A 20,848-nucleotide genomic window follows, 5' to 3' on the forward strand; every position below is an offset into this window, starting at 1 on the left:
TAAAGACTTTCAACTGAAGTGAGTGTTGCCATGCACAGCATTTACCACAATGCATTTGGGTAAATTGTGTGCTGGTATGCCAAGCGCTCCCTCCTTCTTTTGTGATTGGCTTCTTGCTGAGTTTTTGGGCTGATGAGCTCTGGGATGCACCTGCGCTCTGGAAGTGGTGCTAAACCTGAGAAGACTGTGAGCAGCACTGCCAGAACCCCTAAATGTCACTTGTTACTCTATACTGAAGGATAAAAATCCTGAAACACATGACTGGAGATTCACAGCACTGGCTGCACCAACAGTGGTGAATAATAAAGACTTTCAAATGAAGTGAGTTTTATCATGCACTGCATTTAGCACAATTCAACTGGGCAAATTGTGTGCTGGCATGCCAGGCAATGTGCTTCCTCCTCCTGCTGTAGTCCCGGTCCAGCATGACCAGATTACCACAGTTGGCACTTTGTGCTTTTTAGTGCTATTTTCCCATAAATCTTTAAAAATGCATATCTCTGGTTCTACTAATTGGCTGGTTGTCGTTTTGGTCTTGATTTATTTATTTATTAAAATGCACTCTATTTTTCTAATTTTATGCGGGATTCTTCTTGTGTTGCGTTTTCACATGAACTGTTTGAAGTGCTGCATATTTACACATTGCCTCTAAGTTAAGCCTAACTGCTCTGTGCCAGGCTACCAGAGGGTTGATTTAATGAAAGAGGCTTCACAGTCGAGTGGATACAAAGAGCTTTTTCAACACACAGAGCTTTTTCAACAGATAAAACTATGTGTGAGGCAGACTAGCCCAATTCTGTGGGAACTGGAATCTAGTGAGTCAGGATACCTGGGTCCTGGACACAGTCAAGGGGTACAAGATAGAATTTATAAATACACTAATACAAAGAAAAATACCTCGAGGGATGATCTTCTCAAAGGAAGATTCAATCCTAGTATCACATGAGGTAAAAGACTTACACACCAAAGGGGCAATTCGAGAGGGAACAGAGTTAGGTTTCATCAGCAATATCTTCCTAGTGGAGAAGAAAGACAAAAATATGAAACCAGTCATAAACATGAAAGAGCTGAATGAATGGGTGGTTTACCACCACTTCAAAATGGAAGGAATACACCTCCTCAGTTACGTGCTGAAAAAGGGGATTGGCTAACTCGACTAGACCTAAAAGACGCATATCTCACTATTCTAATCTGGCCACCACTCCGAAAATTCCTCCATTTTACCGGGAGCTACACGCTGGCAGTTCTGCAGCCTCCCCTTCGGACTTTATCAGCCCCCTGGTGCTTCACCAAGGTTCTACATCCAGTAGCAGGATGGCTCAGAACAAGAGTAATAAGACTAATTTTGTACTTAGACGATATCCTAATAATGGCCCAATCCAGGGAAGTAGTGTCACATCACACAAATGTTACCATAAACCTATTATAACACTTGGGGTTTGTCATAAACAAGAAAAAGTAATCCATGATTCCAAGTCAGGAAACGCAATTCCTGGGCTTTATCATAAAAACAATGTGAGCAGAATTGAAACTACCAGGAAAAAAATTAAGTAAAGTTCGCAAAGAATTAAGGCAAATATTAAGGAAAAACTAATTGCACTTGAGAAGCCTAGCAAGGATCCTAGGCCTCCTATCCTCAATGATCCAAGCTATATACACAGGCCCCTTGTATTACCGAGCTCTCCGGAGACTCAAACCCAAAACGTTGAGATCAAAAAAATCTTACTCCCAAACTCTATCGCTGGACTCGGATTCAAGGGAAGACCTACTCTGGTGGTTGAGGAATGCAGAAGCATGGAATGGCAGAGCCATCTTTGGGGAAGAACCAGAGACAGTAATAGAGTCAGGTGCGAGCTTAGAAGGATGGGGTGCGAGATGTGGCAACTCATCAACAGGGGGACAATGTACAGAACAAGAGAAGGAGTTACATATCAACTGCCTGGAACTACTGGCAGGTTCATTTGCAATTTGCTGCTTTACCAAGGACTTAATGAAGTGCTCTGTCATACTGCGCATGGGCAACATATCTGCAGTCAAATACGTCAACAAAATGGGGGGACCCGGCTCCAAGAGCCTTACAGACCTAGCTAAGAGCTTTTGGTCTTACTGCCTGAACAAGGGTATTTCACTAAACAAACATATCCCGGGCTTGAGCAACGGAGTTGTAGATTGGTTCTGCAGGAAATTCAGGGACTCCAGCAATTGGAGGCTAGACAAAGAAATCTTCCTCAGTGTCCAATCGATATGGGGACCTTTCGGGGTGGATCTCTTTGCAGACAGACTGAACACTCAACTACCGAAATTCTTCAGCTGGAGGCCGGACCCTCAGGCCTTGTGAGTGGATGCCTTCCTTCAAAAGTGGAGAGGACTAGCACCCTATGCTTTTCCTTCATTTGTCATGCTACCAAGACTACTATTACAGGTTTGCAGGAGCAAGGAAATCACGGTAGTAATACCACCCCTTTGGAGGTCTCAGGCATGGTTCCCAATCCCAATGGAAATTAGTATAGATCTACCAATCTTAATTCCAACTTTCAAGGAAATAATTACAGGTCCTCAAGGAGAATCACACCCTCTCATTGAGCAGGGCCTTCCAACACTGATGGCCTGGAGGATTTCAGGAGACAGTGGCAGATCCCAGGGCTTTCAGCAGATGATTTCAAACTCATATCAGAGTCATGGACATCCGGCACAAGAAAGGCATATAGACTGGCTTCGGAGAAATGGGTTTGTTGGTGTTTGACAGAATTACAATCCTGTTTCAACTTATTTAGTACATGTAGTCAACTACTTATCAGAAGTAATTGCATCAGGACTGTCCTATAGAACAGTTAATGCTTACAGATCAGTCATTGCAGCAGGCTATTGCCTTGTAGACGGATTCTCTGTGGGTCAAAGCCAACTAACTAAAAAGATAATACGAAGTATGTGTGCATAAAATCCACCTTCTGCGAAGTACCCTGCCCTATCGGATGTTAGAGATGTCCTCCAAGTGATAGTGAGCTGGGATGAGAACACTGGACGATCTTTAAAACGTATCTCTTATAAACTCACTGTCTTACTATGCCTAGTATTGTTCAGGAGGACCTCAGACATGAAAGCCTTAGACATCGCCAGCAGGGCCTACCAACACGAAAGGGGTTTGCTTTTACTTAAAGAGACGGGTTTCTACCCCATCATTACACAGAATGAAAGACTATGCACGGTAAAGTGCCTGATGGAGTATGAATAGAGGACTGAGAGGTTAAGAGGGATAGAGAACAAATGCTAGCATCCCATAGATCTCCTCATAGAGCAGTTTCTTCACCCACCTAAGCAAGATGGGTGAAGGAAGTAATGAAAGAAGCAGGGGTAAACATCACTATAATTGGTGCTCATCCCCTTAGGTAGTTATTTTAGACCTGTTACAAGCTCAATTGATAATGTGCAAAATGCACTTTGAACTTGCATGATATTAGCCTCCGTGTCATGCCATAAAATGTAGATTTTTCACAGCCTGGTGGGCAGAAAATCTGTCTTTGATTAAAGACACGGAGGCTAAGATTATCCCTCTGCAATGGATAACCTCCCTATTGGGTAAAGTTATTGAGTTTGATTTTTTCTCTTCCAGAGTAAGAAATTTGTCTAACTAATGGAAATGACGATTCTCCAATTATTATGCAGAGAGAATCTTGTTTTCATTAAAGACATCGTAGATTTTTCACAGCCTGGCTGCTAGATGGCTTTTTTCATTTCTGTCTGACTACTCCCAAGCAGTCTCACTTCCGGCCTTTTGCTCTGTACCTTTAGTCTCATATATATATATATATATATATATATATATGTGTTGCTCCCCTCTCGGCGGACAATGCACAGCTTAATGGCTGTATGTGCAGTGATGTCACTCTTATTCTAAAGAACTTCAAGAACTGTCTCTCTGCCACTGCAAAGTAAAGGTTACAAAATTCACTTTGTTTTAATTCCTACAAAACTAGAAGCCTTACTTCCAGCATATACTCTTCTCTTTATTTGAGTGAATGATGTCCTTTGGGCTTCAGGAATTGTCCTCTTCCCTGCTGATGATACTGAAACAATAGATTGATTGACCAATCAATCTCTGTTACAAGCTACACAGATTGTGTAAGACTCTCAAGAGGCCTGCCTTGCTTCTGGTACCCTCTGGAAAAACCGTTATTCAGACTAGCATCTTATTTTGCCACAGCTGTTGTAACTGGCTCTATTCGTACTTCCTTAGTTGACTTCAGGTGGTAAAAACGCTGCTCCAATCCTTAAATTTATTTTCCTTGTGAATCTAGATGTCCCTTACGTAAGCTTGCTTCTTACCATATGCAGCTCACTCCTCTAGACGTACCTGACGTACAACACTCAACATGAAGCCTGTGAGCAGCACCTTCTCTTTCATACAAGATTGACACCCACAACGCTGAACAAAGACTCTTAGCCACACTTAACATTCAGCAACAGCTTCTCCTCTCATAAAGGGGCCTCCTTCATCGATAAACATCCTGGTGCTAACAGGACAACCTTTTCCTCTTCCTCACCTGATGATCAGGCTAAATGTCAATGCCGAAGCCTCCCTAAACCATTAGTTCTGCAATTTGGAAACTCCGACAAAAAGATGTCTGACAGTGTTCACTTTGAATTTCACATTCATGAGAGTGGGGATTTCAGTGCCCCCTCAACATTGTAGCCTTCTATAATGCCTCATGGATGGAGATCTGTCCAAAGGTCGCTCTGGACTTTTTGGCCAATAACTTGGTATTCCTATTCTCCTGGGTGTGTTACCACTACTGTATTCTATCAATAAGTTGGGGGTTTGAGTGGGTGCATGTACTAATGCATCCACTCTAGGAATCTGTGTTTGATTCATGGTCACATGTTTGAATCCCAGCAGGTCCACTCAGCCTTTCATCCTACTGAGCTCACTTAAATGAGTACCATTGAGCTGGTTAACAATAAGCATGTTATTTTAGTGCTAAGAGACTTAACAGTTAACACGTGATTTACAAATGATATGTTAAATCTGATATTTGACAGTCGCTGATAGACATTCCTCTAACATCAGGATGTAGACTAAATTCTCTTTTCTTTGGTAATCTTTGCAGTTTCTGGGTTATAAACATCCCCACTCACCCAGAGAGGAACGCGTACAACAGTCACAAAATGACTCACCTACACTTTGGTTATAGTCATGGATTTGGTGTTGGGTGTTAACATTGCCTCTATATTACTTTCCGTTTGGAGGCTTCCATACCTGCAATGTGCAACCACATATTTTTAAATAGAACTGGGAACTAGAGATTAGGGAGGTGAAGACCCTCTTCATATGTAAAGCTACCTAGAGTCATTATGTCCACCCTGGGGAATTTATCATTCAGTAGTAGCCAACTCAACTTACTTTCATTATGTCAAAAAGGTCTGGCTTGATCTTAAAAGGAATATTCTGCGATTTGTATATGTAAATGTTTAGTGAATGTTTTCACTTATCAGTGCCACCTTTCCCAATGTTTCTATTAGGGCAGGGCAAACAGGAGTTGGGAAATAGGACACCCCTTCTTCGTTTCAGCAAGGAACCTTCACTTGTGATATGTACCCTGAGGATAAGAATCACCTAGCTTAAGAATTTTAGTCCCACCTTCATTTTATCCAAGATGGACGACATATGATTCCACTCCAAGAAGTTGAATGCTTTTCTGCAGTCAGGGGGCATTCAGGGGCAAGATCCTCAAATATTCAATATATACAATTTCACCCACACGTGCTTGCTGTCATCAGGATGTTATGGAACATCTGAAGCAAGAGCCTCTTAGACATATTAGACCTAAAGCTACATGAAGTTACACTAATCAGGATGAACCACTTTTCCTACCAGTTTAGTGTGTCTATTTGCCAGGTCATTGGCCAAGACATTGATTTCTCTTTAGAACCTTCATCAGATGGTTGACAAATTAAAGAAATCACAGTTCTCTGGGGTCACCAGTTATTCCCCCCTCCAGGTAATTGTAAAATGTATTGAGCATATCGAATTAAAATGCTAATACAGCTGTTATTATTTTTGTAACTAACTCACCCCTACTCACCCAAATTCCAAACATATGACTTGCAACAGTTTGAGATTACACTACAATTCATCCTAAGTGGCCCGTGTACAGGGAGGGCATGCATCTGTCTATGTGGGTGCCATTACCTACGTATTGACACCCTACTGGACCCTGCAACCTGATAGGCACCAACCTATATGGAGCTCATAAACCTCTGGTTGAGGTAGGTGGTGTGCTTCAAACCAGGGGTGTTCTTAAGCCTAGAAAGCATGTTTTTATCCACATTTTGAGTTTCATCTGCCTACCTACAGGCCATGGAGACAAAGGTATCCAGGATCTACTGCCTGCACTGTGCGGTGCTTTTACTTGTCAGTGTGTACACCAACCCCAGACCCCAAATGCTGACTGGCAATCCCAAATAAACCAAACAATCTGGGACTCTAAACTAGTGTTGGGGGACCATCCTGTATGGGGTGACCCTACTATCCAATATGTGCCTATGCTGGTCAGGGTGATTATTGTGGTTGCCAATTACACACTTTGATGTGCCAGAATCCTGATATTAAGCAAAAATAACAATTGATGGACAGAATGCAGAACAATGTCATACATTCACCCCAGTACAGAGATCTGGGCCTAAATCCATCGTTTTTTTGCTCACCATGCCATTCCAGTTTGAACCCAGCCATATGCAAATCAGTCTTGACCCTGTGCCTCATGGGAACAGTCCAGCCCGAACTGCCAAGCCAGGTCCTCCCTGGACTGGAAACAAGCATCCTAGGACCGGTTTCGGGGTTTCACCCCTCTTCAGCCAGGATAGCTTGATTCCAGTGGCATGGAGAGCACGGGACTCACGTCTGAGCATACCCGTCCCACTCGGGGTGACAAATGCAAAAACAACAATTGATGGACAGAATGCAGAACAATGTCATACATTCACCCCAGTACAGAGATCTGGGCCTAAATCCATCGTTTTTTTGCTCACCATGCCATTCCAGTTTGAACCCAGCCATATGCAAATCAGTCTTGACCCTGTGCCTCATGGGAACAGTCCAGCCCGAACTGCCAAGCCAGGTCCTCCCTGGACTGGAAACAAGCATCCTAGGACCGGTTTCGGGGTTTCACCCCTCTTCAGCCAGGATAGCTTGATTCCAGTGGCATGGAGAGCACGGGACTCACGTCTGAGCATACCCGTCCCACTCGGGGTGACAAATGCAAAAACAACAATTGATGGACAGAATGCAGAACAATGTCATACATTCACCCCAGTACAGAGATCTGGGCCTAAATCCATCGTTTTTTTGCTCACCATGCCATTCCAGTTTGAACCCAGCCATATGCAAATCAGTCTTGACCCTGTGCCTCATGGGAACAGTCCAGCCCGAACTGCCAAGCCAGGTCCTCCCTGGACTGGAAACAAGCATCCTAGGACCGGTTTCGGGGTTTCACCCCTCTTCAGCCAGGATAGCTTGATTCCAGTGGCATGGAGAGCACGGGACTCACGTCTGAGCATACCCGTCCCACTCGGGGTGACAAATGCAAAAACAACAATTGATGGACAGAATGCAGAACAATGTCATACATTCACCCCAGTACAGAGATCTGGGCCTAAATCCATCGTTTTTTTGCTCACCATGCCATTCCAGTTTGAACCCAGCCATATGCAAATCAGTCTGGACCCTGTGCCTCATGGGAACAGTCCAGCCCTAACTGCCAAGCCAGGTCCTCCCTGGACTGGAAACAAGCATCCTAGGACCGGTTTCGGGGTTTCACCCCTCTTCACTACGCCACTGGAGTCAAGCTATCCTGGCTGATGACGGCTGATAGCCAGAAACCGGTCCTAGGATGCTTGATTCCGGTCCAGGGAAGACATGGCTTGGCAGTTTGGGCTGGACTGTTCCCATGAGGCACAGGGTCAAGACTGATTTGCATATGGCCATGTCTAAACTGGGGTGGCGTAGTGGGCAAAAGAACGATGGATTTAACCCAGATCTCTTGACTGGGGGAGAATGTCTGCATTGTCAGCATTCCGTCCATCATTTGTTTGTTGTAACGCTTTTCGCCCTAAGTGGGATGGGTATTCCCAGACGTGGGACCCGTGCTCACTACGCCACTGGAGTCAAGCTATCCTGGCTGATGACGGCTGATAGCCAGAAACCGGTCCTAGGATGCTTGATTCCGGTCCAGGGAAGACATGGCTTGGCAGTTCGGGCTGGACTGTTCCCATGAGGCACAGGGTCAAGACTGATTTGCATATGGCCATGTCTAAACTGGGGTGGCGTAGTGGGCAAAAGAACGATGGATTTAACCCAGATCTCTTGACTGGGGGAGAATGTCTGCATTGTCAGCATTCCGTCCATCATTTGTTTGTTGTAACGAGAATCCTGATATTAAGAGCCTGTTTTGGAAAACTGGGCTGGAAAAGGAACACCATATGAAAAGTCATATGTTTTATAGAAACGTCTATAGAAAAGCGCTGGATAGTTAACTGAGGCTCTGAGTTAGCAGAAACCTTGACTGGAGAGTGTTGCTCCATAGGAAATGGTGAAAAGCAGAATATTTGGGAACCAGAGAAAAGCTTTGTTCTATAAGTGGTCGCCACACCTGACACTTTGGCTCTCAACAATGGTTTCTTCATAACCAACCTTAAAGAGTTATTTCACCACATGGACTGTTTCTAAACCTTATTTGTGAATTATACTTTCTACTGATGGCTTTTTGGCTCTTCCAGAGCCAAGAATCACCATGGGCCTATCACATAATGTGGGCACTGCAAGTGTTAACTTAAAACACGGCCTCCACCACAACGTTAGGTTGACTGATGTCTTAAATAGTGAAGAGCTGGAGAAGCGCTATTTTACACTATGGTAAATATTGGTAACAATAATGTTAAAAGCATCTGCTGCTTTTGGCTGGAAATGTAGCTATCAAGAGAACATAACACAATTAGCTGGCCGAAAAACACATTAACACAAGTAAAATTTGACAACAAAAAACGACACTAAAGCACAAAGACCAGCAGTACAAAAACAACAGAGCACGTCACCACCAAAGGTAAAAGGTGTTTGCACCAAACACTCCCTAAAGTTACCACCTAGGCCATGAAATAGCATGAGTCAAAAAAGGTTTGTGATCCAAATGAACTCTGATGTAAAAAAAAAACCCATCCATGAACGTAATTGTATTCCCTATCTGCTCTACTGTTTACACTAGTGGATATGTTTTCTTTTGCTTAATTCTCCTGAACTGTCTTCTTTTTTTTTTTTATTTCTTTTTAAAACAGCACATTAACACCCCCCCCCCCCCTCACCCTCACTCGGGGAACAAGTAGCTCTTGTATTTGAACAACAGAGAGCTTATTTATACATGAAAGAAAAGAAAAAAGAAAAAAAAAAAATATGAAAGGCAAACAGAATTTTGCAATATATGACATATCAATAACCATTTTCCGCTATCAGTTTTCTTGCGTCCAGGCAATCAATGGTGCCCGTATCTTCATGCCCCTCTTCCTCTTATCCCTCCCTTTATTTTTATAAATGGCAACCTCCAGATTGCAAGTCGCCAATAGCCGAGCTCTCCATTCAGAGAATGATAGGGGTATTGGATCTATCCAGGCTGAGGCGACACACATCCTGAAGATGGCCATACCAACAAATATCAGCCCCTGTTGCTCGCTAGAACGACCGTTGTTGGAAACCCCCAACAATACCTCTGCATTTGCAATGTTGATCTTACTATGTAAAATCCTTGATAGAAAGTCAGAGATTTCCAATAGAACTTTAGTTAAAACAGGGCACGAAGCAAACATATGCATTATATCAGCTGCGGGAAGAGCACATCTTGGACAAAACGTTCCACTCCCCGTCCCCCATTTTGCAAGTTTTTCAGGAGTGTAATAAAGTGAAAAAAATGTTTTGAAAAATTGAGCCTGAAGTTTCATAGACATTAAATGAGTTAATGACATATCATAGGCCATGCAAGGGATTTGAGATATACCCCCCAGTCTGACCTGCCATGTCGTCAAATGTTTGTTCATATCATCGGGTAATAGAGCATTTAATCCTGCATATAGCTCTCCAATTCTAGGGGTCTTAACTAATCTCAATTTTTCTATAATATCACACCGATGAAATTTAATAGGGCCACCCATTTTCCTACTTAAAAAATCTCTAACCTGGAGAAATTTAAAAAAATCCTGATTTGTCAGATGGAACTCAATTTTTATTTCATTGAATGATTTTATTCCCCTATCAGAAAGAAAACAACCTAGTCGTTTAACACCTAATTCAGCCCATCTTTGTATATGTATGTCATGAAATATTTCTGGGAGATCAGCGTTCTGAAATACGGGGGTATAATATGAATATCGACCTAGACCAATTAGTTTTTTTATATTACGCCATACTTTGAAAATGCTAGAAATAGTTTTAAATTTTACCTTTTTGAAGTAGTCATCGTTCATATGGCGCCACAAACAACCAATACTGTCTTCACCCAAAATAAGTTCTTGCGGGGTGGGTGTAGAGTGACCCGTTGGGTTCTCCATTAGGAGACTATTGCTGTATTTTAGTACAGTGGTCCAATAGTATAGTTTGAAGTTTGGTAATGACCATCCCCCACGTTCTCTAGGTAAAGTGATCCATCTAAGTGCTCTACGTGATTTATTATATCCCCAAATAAAATGTGAAAACATAGAATCAATGTTTTTAAAAATTAGTGGGGAAAATTCAAGACAGATGGTTCTAAAAAAATATAAAAATTTAGGAAAAAATAACATTTTGACCACATTAGATCTTCCACCAATAGTTAAATGTAAATTGTGTAGCCGAGCTAATTCTTTTTTAGTTTGAATTATTAGGGGCTGAACATTATCTTCCACAATGCGTTCAATTTTAGCACTAATGCTTACCCCGAGATATGTTGCTTTATCAACAATCCTCATATCATTCATAGTGATTTTATTGTTTACTACTATCTGGGTTTTGCTGGAATTCAATTTATATCCAGAGATTTGACCGAAATCCAATGCTTCTAGCTCTATGTGTTTCATCGCTTCGATGGGATTGCTTGTAACAATAGCTATGTCATCTGCATAGCCCAAGCATTTTATTTCTAGATCTCGTATTTTAATGGGAGGTATTGAAGTTTTAAATTTTAATCTTTGTATAAATACATCAATATAGATGGCAAACAAGAGGGGGGAACAAGGGCATCCCTGTCTTGTACCCCCATGAATGGAGAAGCTGTCAGACAATATACCATTGATCAAGACTCGGGCAGTGGGGTTTATATAGAGTTGTTTAATTGCCAGTATATATTTTGCTCCAATCCCGCATTTCGCCATTGCTGCCCATAAAAATTTCCAGGATACCCTGTCAAATGCTTTTTCTGCATCCAGCAGTATAAGCGACATAGGATCACCTGCCACTTCAGTGTAGTCAAAGAGAGAGATGACTCTTTGTATGTGATCGGTTGTGGATCTCCCAGGAATAAAGCCATGTTGTTCTTCCGAGACAATTTTATGAATAATGGGTGCCAATCGGGTTGCTAAAATTTTAGAGTAAATTTTTGAGTCCCCATTAATCAAAGTAATCGGGCGATAAGAGCCCATTTCTTTAACGTCTTTGTTTTTCTTCGGAAAGACAATAATTTTAGCGTTTGACCAAGATTTCGGTGGGTTCCCTCCCTGAAAAATATGTTGAAAAAGTAGTGTTAGAATATTTTTTAGTTGAGGGGCAAATTTAGCATAAAATTCAGTAGGGATTCCATCCGTGCCCGAAGCTTTTCTCTTAGATAGGCCAGTTATTGCCATTAATATTTCTTCCCAAGAAATTGGACTATCAAGGAGTTCCTGGTCATCTAATTGCAAGCAATTAGAAGTTGACAGATCTAAATAAGTTTTGGGGTCCCTGCTATCGTTATCATCTTTGTGGTATAATTCCCTATAGAACTTCTGAAAAGCCATTCTTATTTCCGCGGGTTCAGATCTTAGGCCCATATCTGGATCTCTAATTTCTTTAATTAAAGCAGATGAAGTTTCTTCTCGAGTTCTAACCGCTAGCTGATGCCCCACTGTTTCGTTAAACTCGTATACTTTTTTCATATTGGCATTGGCCCGAACAATAGCTTTTCCAACAAATATTTCGGAGATATGATTTTTGGCTATTGTCACTTTACCCATCGCATTATCTATCGCCCTGCCTTCCTGTATTGCTTTAGTTAAATCCTCTTCAGCTCTTCGTAGGTCTTGCTCTAATAGTGCCATGTTTTGTTTTTCCCTTTTATTATTTCTTAAGGAGAATTTCAAAGTTTCACCTCTGACACAAGCCTTCAAGGTGTCCCATACTACGTCGATTGACGTGGATCCAACATTATCTTCAAGAAAAGCCAGAATCCAAGTATACATTTGTTGACAGTATGCATCGTTATAGAGTAATGCTCTTTCAAATGTCCATAAATTATTTTTGGATCTCGTTGGAGTAATCATGAGGCTGAGCATTAGAGGATTATGGTCCGACAGAACTCTAGCTAATCTGTCGATATGATAATTTGATCTCAGAGAATTGGATATAAGCATATAATCAAGACGTACTTGTTTTGAATGAGGGAATGAGAAAAAAGTATATCCATGATCTGTAGGATATTTAGTGGACCACCCATCAATTAAACCATGAAGCAGGCACATTTCTTTTAAAGCATTAAAAACTTTACGTTTCCTACCCTGATAGATAAATCTTTGATCCGAAAGCCATCCATTAGCTAAATGAATGTTTAGATCTCCACAAATAATCATGGGTAGAGGCCAATGTGTTAACTCATTCGAAATCTGGATCAATACCTCTGGATCGTCACTATTACTACCATATATTGTGCATATAGTTAGTTTTTCTTCCCCATTATTAATATGGCATTCGGCTATTATAAATCGTCCAAATGTATCTGCAACAGTTCGAGGGAATTGCACTCCCCCGCCCTTCGCTAAGATTGTGACTCCTTTAGTACGTGTCCCGTGTTGTGGCGGCGATGATTCGATATCCGAGTGTTTTTAATAGATAATGTTGAGCCCCCGCGATATGTGTCTCTTGAAGACAAACAATAGCAGCCCCAGTAGCTTTAAGCCCTTCTGAGACTTTCTGTATTTTCTTTAGATCATTAAGACCGCAGACATTCATTGATAATATGTTGAGTCTAGCCATTATAGTTTTTTGTTCTCCCGACACATTCAGACTTACTGGATTTTTCTTTTTTAATAATCTCTAAATGATAGCTATATAGTTTGTAATAGCATTGATTCATGCTCTCCTTCCCTTTAGATGAATCCTTATTCCCCCCTCTCTCTTCCTCTTTCTCCGCAACCCACCACCCCCTCCCTCCCAGCCAACAAGTGAGGCATCCTAGGTGCCTATGTACCCAAGTGCGGGCGTCTGAGTGATTCTCCCGATTCAGCCCCCAAGTGGCCCACTCCTGTGTCCCATGGAAAAGCGAGTGATAACAAATGTAATAGATCTATCTATGGGTTAACTAAGTTTGTTCTATTGTAATATGGATTCATAGATAGTTACGGTAGCAGACCCCCTACACATTTTCACTCCAATATTTCAAACAATCAGAATAAAGTACTATTTAACACAAGTGTCAATTTCTGTCAGAATCAGAATAAAGTACTTTTTAACACAAGTGTCAATTACTGTCAGCTTATTTTTTTTTTTTTTTTTTTTTTCCCCGCTTGATGGATTATCAGAATATCTTAGTTCGGGCTCAGATATTTCCTTTAGATATTCTTGTGCTTGGATATCACTTATAAAGCTTCTCGTAGTGCCTTTATAGATTATTTTTAGTCTCGCTGGGTTTTGAAGGTAAACAGTTGCACCCATTTTTTCAAAGGGTGTAAATAACTGTCGCATCTTCCACCGTCTCTCTATGGTGGAGTGTGCGAAATCTGGTCGAACAAAGAATTTAAATCCTTTATATTCCCTTTGAGATGTTGGTCTGGCTAATTTATAGATGGATTCACGAAGAAGGAAGTTCCCAAAGTTAATTAGTATTGCTCTAGGGTATTGTTGAGGTTTCTGAGAATATTTGGATAACATCAAAGGGAATCGATGAGCTCTCTGTATTTCCTTGTCCCAATCCCAGCCTTCAAGTTCCGGGAAGGTGGATTTAAGAAGTATGATCATGAAACCTCTTGCGTCGTTTCCTTCGGATCCTTCGGGAATTCCGAGAAACCGCAGATTGTTTCTTCTCGATCTATTTTCATGATCCTCGATTTTAAACATAAGGTCTTTTATAATCCCGTCATGTTCTTTTTCTTTTTTGCGGAGATCGATAACATCGGTTTCCAGGTTTTCTGTACGTGTTTCTACAGAAACCAGTCTGTCTGAGATCTCAGTGCATGTATTACCGACTTTCTTAATTGCACCTTGTAATTTTTCGATGGCATCATTTCGCCGAGCGATGGTTCCACTGTTGAACCAGAGTTTTTCAAATTGGAGTTCCCCCCTTTTATCTCTTCCAAGTCGGAACATTGTTGTTTCATCATTTTATCCTTACTCTGTAAGAGGGGATTTTCCCATGTAGAGTCTATCTTACTTTTGACCATGTCAGTTCCAATGGCGGGATCATTGATTTCAGTGTGAATTGCTTTGTTATGTCTTTGATGTTTAGATCTTTTTTTCCCTAGTCTTTTCCTAGGGGTTGTACCTAAGTTGTCTTTGCCAGATTTTCGAGAATCAGGGGAGTTTAAATCATCGTCAACTTGTCCAGAGCTCAAATTACTAGAATCTGTAGTAGCACTAGGTTCGCTTGATGTAGACAATCCAGTTTCATATATATTGGAGTCCGAATCTTCCTCAGTAGTTGCTTTATTAGCTGACAGTTTTTGATTCTCACCAGAGGCATGATCAGAGGCAAGTACCTGTAATGTTAATCTTGTTGACTGATCCTTGTAGCTATTGTTTGGTACTTGGTGCCTTATTCTTGTTTTGTGTTCGATAGATGTACTCTTTATCCTTTCTTTTTGCTGGGTAGGTGCAGAGATAAATCTGCCAGAGGCAGAATGTTGATCAATATCTTTCTCGGGATTTAAAGGTCCAAGATCCGTAGTATCAGCACATTCCGGGAATTCATCTCTAACCCTGTTCATATCGCTATTTAGACCACTAGAATTTTTGTCATGTATCTCGTAATCTCCAGATTTACTGAAACCGTCCTTTGGTAGAGGGCTAAAGATAGTAGATATTCTAGGTTGGGTGATTATCGGTTGCCCAGTAATTTTAGCAGCAGCTTTTAGGTTTTTGATTGTTTGAAGTCGTTGTGCTTTCTTAACTGACAATTCCGTGTCGGAAATAGCCTCTTGCCTTTTCTCATCCGTGAATTCTTTTTGTTTTATTTTCGCCTTTACCTTTCCATTTTCATTTTCTTTTTCTTTTGGTAAATTCTTTTCCTTTTCCTTTTCTTTACTTTTCTCTTTCCTTTTATTTCGCTCTTGAGTTTCTTGAACCTTGAGTCTTGTATTCCTTTCTACAATATTCTCTTTAGCCTTAGACCCTCTTGTTTCGGGTCCCTTTAGCCGCCCATTAATTTTTTGCGATATTGGTGAAATTGGCATCTGTTGAATAATCACAGAATTCCCTACATCATGTACATTCTGTGCTTCATGTACATTATGAACATCTTCCATGTTATTCAGATTTTTTTTAGTATTTGCAGAAAATTGTATATCTGCCGCTCTTAATTTCTTTTGTGGATTTTGCTCACTGCCCGTCAATTGATTAACCGCTACAGGGATATATTTCTCATGTTTCTCAGCGGATTCTGTAGGTTCATGTTCATGTTCATGTTGCATCAAAGCGTTTGGGTCATCTTCTGCTGCTGCCGTTGCCATATCTCGTACTATTCGTGTCTTTATCTGTATCTTGATCTGTATCTGAATAGATCTGCTATTCTGTACCTGTACCTGTACCTGACTGGCACGACTTATTGGTACTTCCACAGTCCCCGTTGCCTTCTTTGTCCCTTCTCTCGCTTTAATCTGTTCAATTGCCCAGTATAGCCGGACTTTCTTTTTCTTTCTCTTTTTATTTCCTCCCTTTTTACTTGTTTTACGTATACCAGAGTTCAGACAACGTAAATTTAGACTATTTGTTATAGCCGTAGAGTCAAAGGAGAGTTCAACAAGGTCATAAGATTCAGCTCCTGGTTGCTGTCTCAAACCAGCTCTCTCCCTCGTTACCTTTCTCCCAATCCTTAGGCTTGTCGAGAGCATTCAGGGCATTCAGAGGCACTCTAAATCACTTAGAGGCCGAGGAGTTGCCTTGGCAACGGAATACAACTTCAAAACCAGGAAATTCACCGGTGTGCGTACGTGCGTGCGTAGCGCGTAATATACAGCCGACACAGAAATAAATACGGGCGCTCCAAGTCTGCTGATGACGCCCACGAGGAAGAGACCGGCTAACTGGCAACAGCGTGAACATAACGTCACTGACAAAAATGCGGCCACGATCAATATCGGGAGATCGGGTGATAGATACCAAGAGCTGCAGATTTGATGGATTTCGAAGGAAAATCCCACACAGACGCTCTCACAAGCCACCGCACAATGGGAGTTTATCACCGAACCAGTACGTACTTGCTCTGTGATTATTATCCCGTAGTCCCACTATGTTGCCCTTTAATGTCTTTTTTTAATGTCTCACTCAGCGCATACCGTCTTACCGTCAAAACCTGCCGTTTCTATAACGTATTCGCCGAACTCCTGGAATCCCGGACATTTACAGGCGATAAGCAGTAAGCGAAATAAAGATAGCTGATATACGCTAGTAGAGGCTAGACGTAGACGTAGATGAAATGCGATGAGAGCAGGCAGTAATTGGCAAATTTCAAAAGGAGCCGATGCAAGACAGACGTATGGGCGGGCAATTACATTAGACTCAGGTTCAAAAAACAGACTCAAGGACGTAGGTGAGCAAAATTTCAATGTGATACAAACAGTTTAACAGGTCGCTCGTTTGCCGGTCATAATCCTTACTACATCGTCGTTTTCGTTTTCTCTCCTCTTAATCAGTCCATCTTTTCCACATCCTTTTTTTTTTCCTTTCGTCCACTCCTTCTCCTTCCCCCTCTCACATGCTGCACACAGGAGTGAGGTACACAAGGTGAGGCTAATCCGACCTCTCACTCAGGAGCCATCTTGCCTGAACTGTCTTCTTGACGGTCACCTCGGTCTAATCATGGAAAAGTGAAGGTCACGAGCAATGCTACCATTGGTACTTCTCTTCATACCTGCAAATGTGTTTAGGAACAAGTTGCCAAAAACAATACATGATTAATGTGTGCAGTCATTAGGCAGTCTTACCATGTATGAGGTTGAGGAGTTTGACGGACACTCCATGCTGCACGTGAATGAGCTCGAGATGAAGGTCCATCAGGAGGCTGTTCCTTAAGAATGGTTCTGAAGGGTTCTGGTCTTCTGTCCTTGTGTTCCTCAAATTGTGCTCTCCCGACACAGGCTGAAAAAGTGATAATGATCAAAAGTAGGTAAAAATAAAATGTTAAACGATGTGTCTTTTAGGATCCACAAATTGTTTTGGAGTTTAATTTTATCCAATTTGTTTGTCTCCAGTCATGTAAGTATTTACTGGCATCCTTTATACTTACCTGGTGACAAGTGCATAAAGAAAAATACTTATTATTGCTTTCTGCTTTTCATTTTCAAATAAAATCAAACCAAAATATCTAAATGGCAATTAAAAGCACATTATAACTAATCCATTGGCTAATATTCTTAGAATAGTCGGTACTCAAAGCAGTGACTAGCTTTCATTTTGTATTCAAGACTAAGGTTCACTTTACAACTCCACATAGGCACTCCTCCAGCTACATAATAATTTATCTTTCAGCCATAACATAATCTCTTTCACAGGCTAATCCACCTCATTCTAAGCGTTCAAGGTGCATTTAGACATTCTTTTATTGGTTAGTTCTGTAGGTTGTTTTGGTTGTTGCTGTGCTGTTCTCTGTATTCCAGATTTTCTGATAAGCAGGTGTTCTCTCTACGCATTTTGAAATTGAAAATCCAAAATAAAAGCATCCAGCTGCCGAAAAGGCCTGAATCATCTACACTAAAGTGCTTATGTGTATCAGTACTGAATGTGATTAAATCAACATTTCACCTTCAGAACATACTTTTTGAAACGACAATCTGTTTTTTTGTGAGTGTAGCTTACCAATAATGATAACTTGTTTTACAAATTCCCCGGACCCACATCAAGAAAGTTCTCACCCCCAGAGTTACAGAGTTGCCTTTAATTTATTACTAACAGCCCCTTTAACTCTTGGAGTTCCACGTTAGTGTCTATTCCAAGGGGGCGTGGCTTGCACGCAGGGGCAAGATGGCGGCGGACCAATAAGCTCCGTCTCCTCACGGAGCTATTGAACTGATTTTAGGCCACCTCAAGACCATGCCCAGCGCTCTCTAAGCTGGTCTCATGTTCTACATTGTTGCTATGCATTTGTGGACTGACAAGAGCTTTTAATATCTCGTCATTCTCCTGTTACAGTCCCGATGAAATTTTCCTTCACTCGCCGCTCCTACCGCATGAATAATCAATCAATCAATCAAGGCATTTATACAGCGCACTACTCACCCGGAGGGTCTCAAGGCGCTTGGGGGGGGTGGGGTGCCGCTACTGCTCGAACAGCCAGGTCTTGAGCTTCTTCCTGAAGGAGAGGTGGTCTTGGGTCAGACGAAGGTCGGTCGGGAGGGTGTTCCAGGTCTTGGCGGCCAGGTAGGAGAAGGCCCTTCCTCCAGTTGTTGCTCTTCGGATGCGGGGGACGGCGGCGAGGGCGTGGTTGGTCGATCGGAGGTGGCGTTTGGGAGCGTAGAAGTTGAGGCGGTTGTTGAGGTAGCTCGGGCCTTGGTCGTGTAGGGCTTTGTGTGCGTGGGTGAGGAGATGGAAGGTGATTCTCTTGTTGACGGGGAGCCAGTGCAGGTCTCTCAGATGTCCGGAGATGTGGCTGCGTCGGGGGATGTCGAGGATGAGTCTGGCTGAGGCGTTCTGGATCCGCTGGAGTCTCTTCTGGAGCTTGGCGGTGGTTCCAGCGTAGAGGGCGTTGCCGTAGTCCAGTCGGCTGGTGACGAGTGCCTGGGTGACCGTCTTCCTGGTCTCGGTGGGGATCCACCGGAAGATCTTCCGTAGCATGCGCAGGATGTTGAAACAGGACGCGGAGACGGCGTTGACTTGTCTGGTCATGGAGAGGGAGGAGTCCAGGATGAAGCCCAGGTTGCGTGCGTGGTCTGTCGGTTTCAGTGCGGTGCCCAGGGCGGGGGGCCACCAGGAGTCGTCCCAGGCGGAGGGCGAGGAGCCCAGGATGAGGACTTCCGTCTTGTCTGAGTTCAGTTTCAGGCGGCTGGTCGTCATCCACTCGGCTACGTCTTTCATCCCTTCGTGGAGGTTGGTTCTGGCGGCGGGGTCGTTGGTCAGGGAGAGGATCAGCTGGGTGTCGTCGGCGTAGGAGATGATGTTGAGGTTGTGTTGGCGTGCGATGGCCGCAAGGGGGCTCATGTAGACGTTGAAGAGGGTGGGGCTGAGCGAGGAGCCCTGGGGGACGCCGCAGATGACTTCCGTGGCTGCAGAACTGAACGGTGGTAGGCGGACTCTCTGTGTCCTTCCAGCGAGGAAGGAGATGATCCACTCCAGTGCCTTCTCCTGTGAATAGTGAGAGACATAGAGAAAGGAAAAGAAAACTGTAGAGATGCACATGTAAGAATGAGAGAGGCTCTGGAGACAGCAAATGGAAAGTGAGACAAAAAAAATAAAACGTGTATAGAGGGAAGAACTGGGTTAGTGGCTTTATGATAAGAGAGGTAGAAGAACATAATACAGAGGCGTGGCTTGACCGATAAGCTCCATCTCCCCACAAAGCTAATAAACTGATTTTCGGTCACCTCGAGATCATACCCAGCACTCTCTAAGTTGGTCTCATGCTCCGTACTGTTTCTACACACTTGTGGACTGGCAGGAGCTTCTAAAGACTCATCCTTCTCCTGTTTCAGTCCCAACGACGTTCTCCTTCACACGCAAGCGGCTGCCATTTTATTGGCGCGTCACTCGTATCATTGCTCCTCGTTCCCACAATGATTTGGGTGAGCTTGCCTTCCTTCATCAAACAACTACCTTTGCATCTCTAACCAATTATATTCCAACATTGGGAGGCCTGAACCCTTCTCAATTTTCTGCATGCTATACGATATGCCCTTCTCTTTCAGGGACTTCTTCAAATGATCTGTAGTGCTTTATTCCTAAGATGCATTTAGCCTATTGCCCTTATCATATATTTTGATTCAGATCTGTTGAACTTGATACCATTGAAGATTTGATGCAACTACCTTTTTTATGAGTTTGAACCTGGAAGGATGTGAACGTGGTTCCATAAACCGTGGGGCAGTTCCTCTGGAGTTCTTTTGTTCCCTGTTTCCTTGCATGCTTTGCAAGCCATTGTGAACTACTATAAATTCTACGCTCCACGTTCTCCTATGTAGTCGTATGCCTGTCACATGTAAATAATCGTCCTTCTACTCACCACAGTGTGTGCAACCTCGCTCAAATATATTGAGTCTTTCTTTCAACAATTATCTAGTATATGGGCTACCTCTAAAAAACACCCTCATCGATCGGTGCACATCATTAAAATGGCCAGCGACTCCCTTAATCTTGCTAAAGCATCTTCCTCTGGCACTAACCCTAAAAGAGTTAAAAATGATCCCCCAGCTCCGATCCAGTCATCTCCTAATCCGGTCTTGGATA

General features: G+C 42.6%; 1 protein-coding gene across 1 annotated transcript in view; it reads right to left on the reverse strand.

Moving 5' to 3' along the window:
* CFAP54 (cilia and flagella associated protein 54) overlaps positions 1 to 20,848 on the reverse strand; it is a 2,172,274-nt gene that overhangs the window by 1,622,932 nt on the left and 528,494 nt on the right. Inside the window, exon 18 of the mRNA XM_085653834.1 lies at positions 17,398 to 17,551. Within this exon, the coding sequence (XP_085509960.1) occupies positions 17,398 to 17,551 (154 nt within the window). The remainder of the gene's footprint in view (positions 1 to 17,397; positions 17,552 to 20,848) is intronic.

The sequence above is a fragment of the Triturus cristatus genome, chromosome 4_1 (assembly GCF_964204655.1).
Source record: "Triturus cristatus chromosome 4_1, aTriCri1.1, whole genome shotgun sequence".
NCBI lineage: Eukaryota > Metazoa > Chordata > Amphibia > Caudata > Salamandridae > Triturus > Triturus cristatus.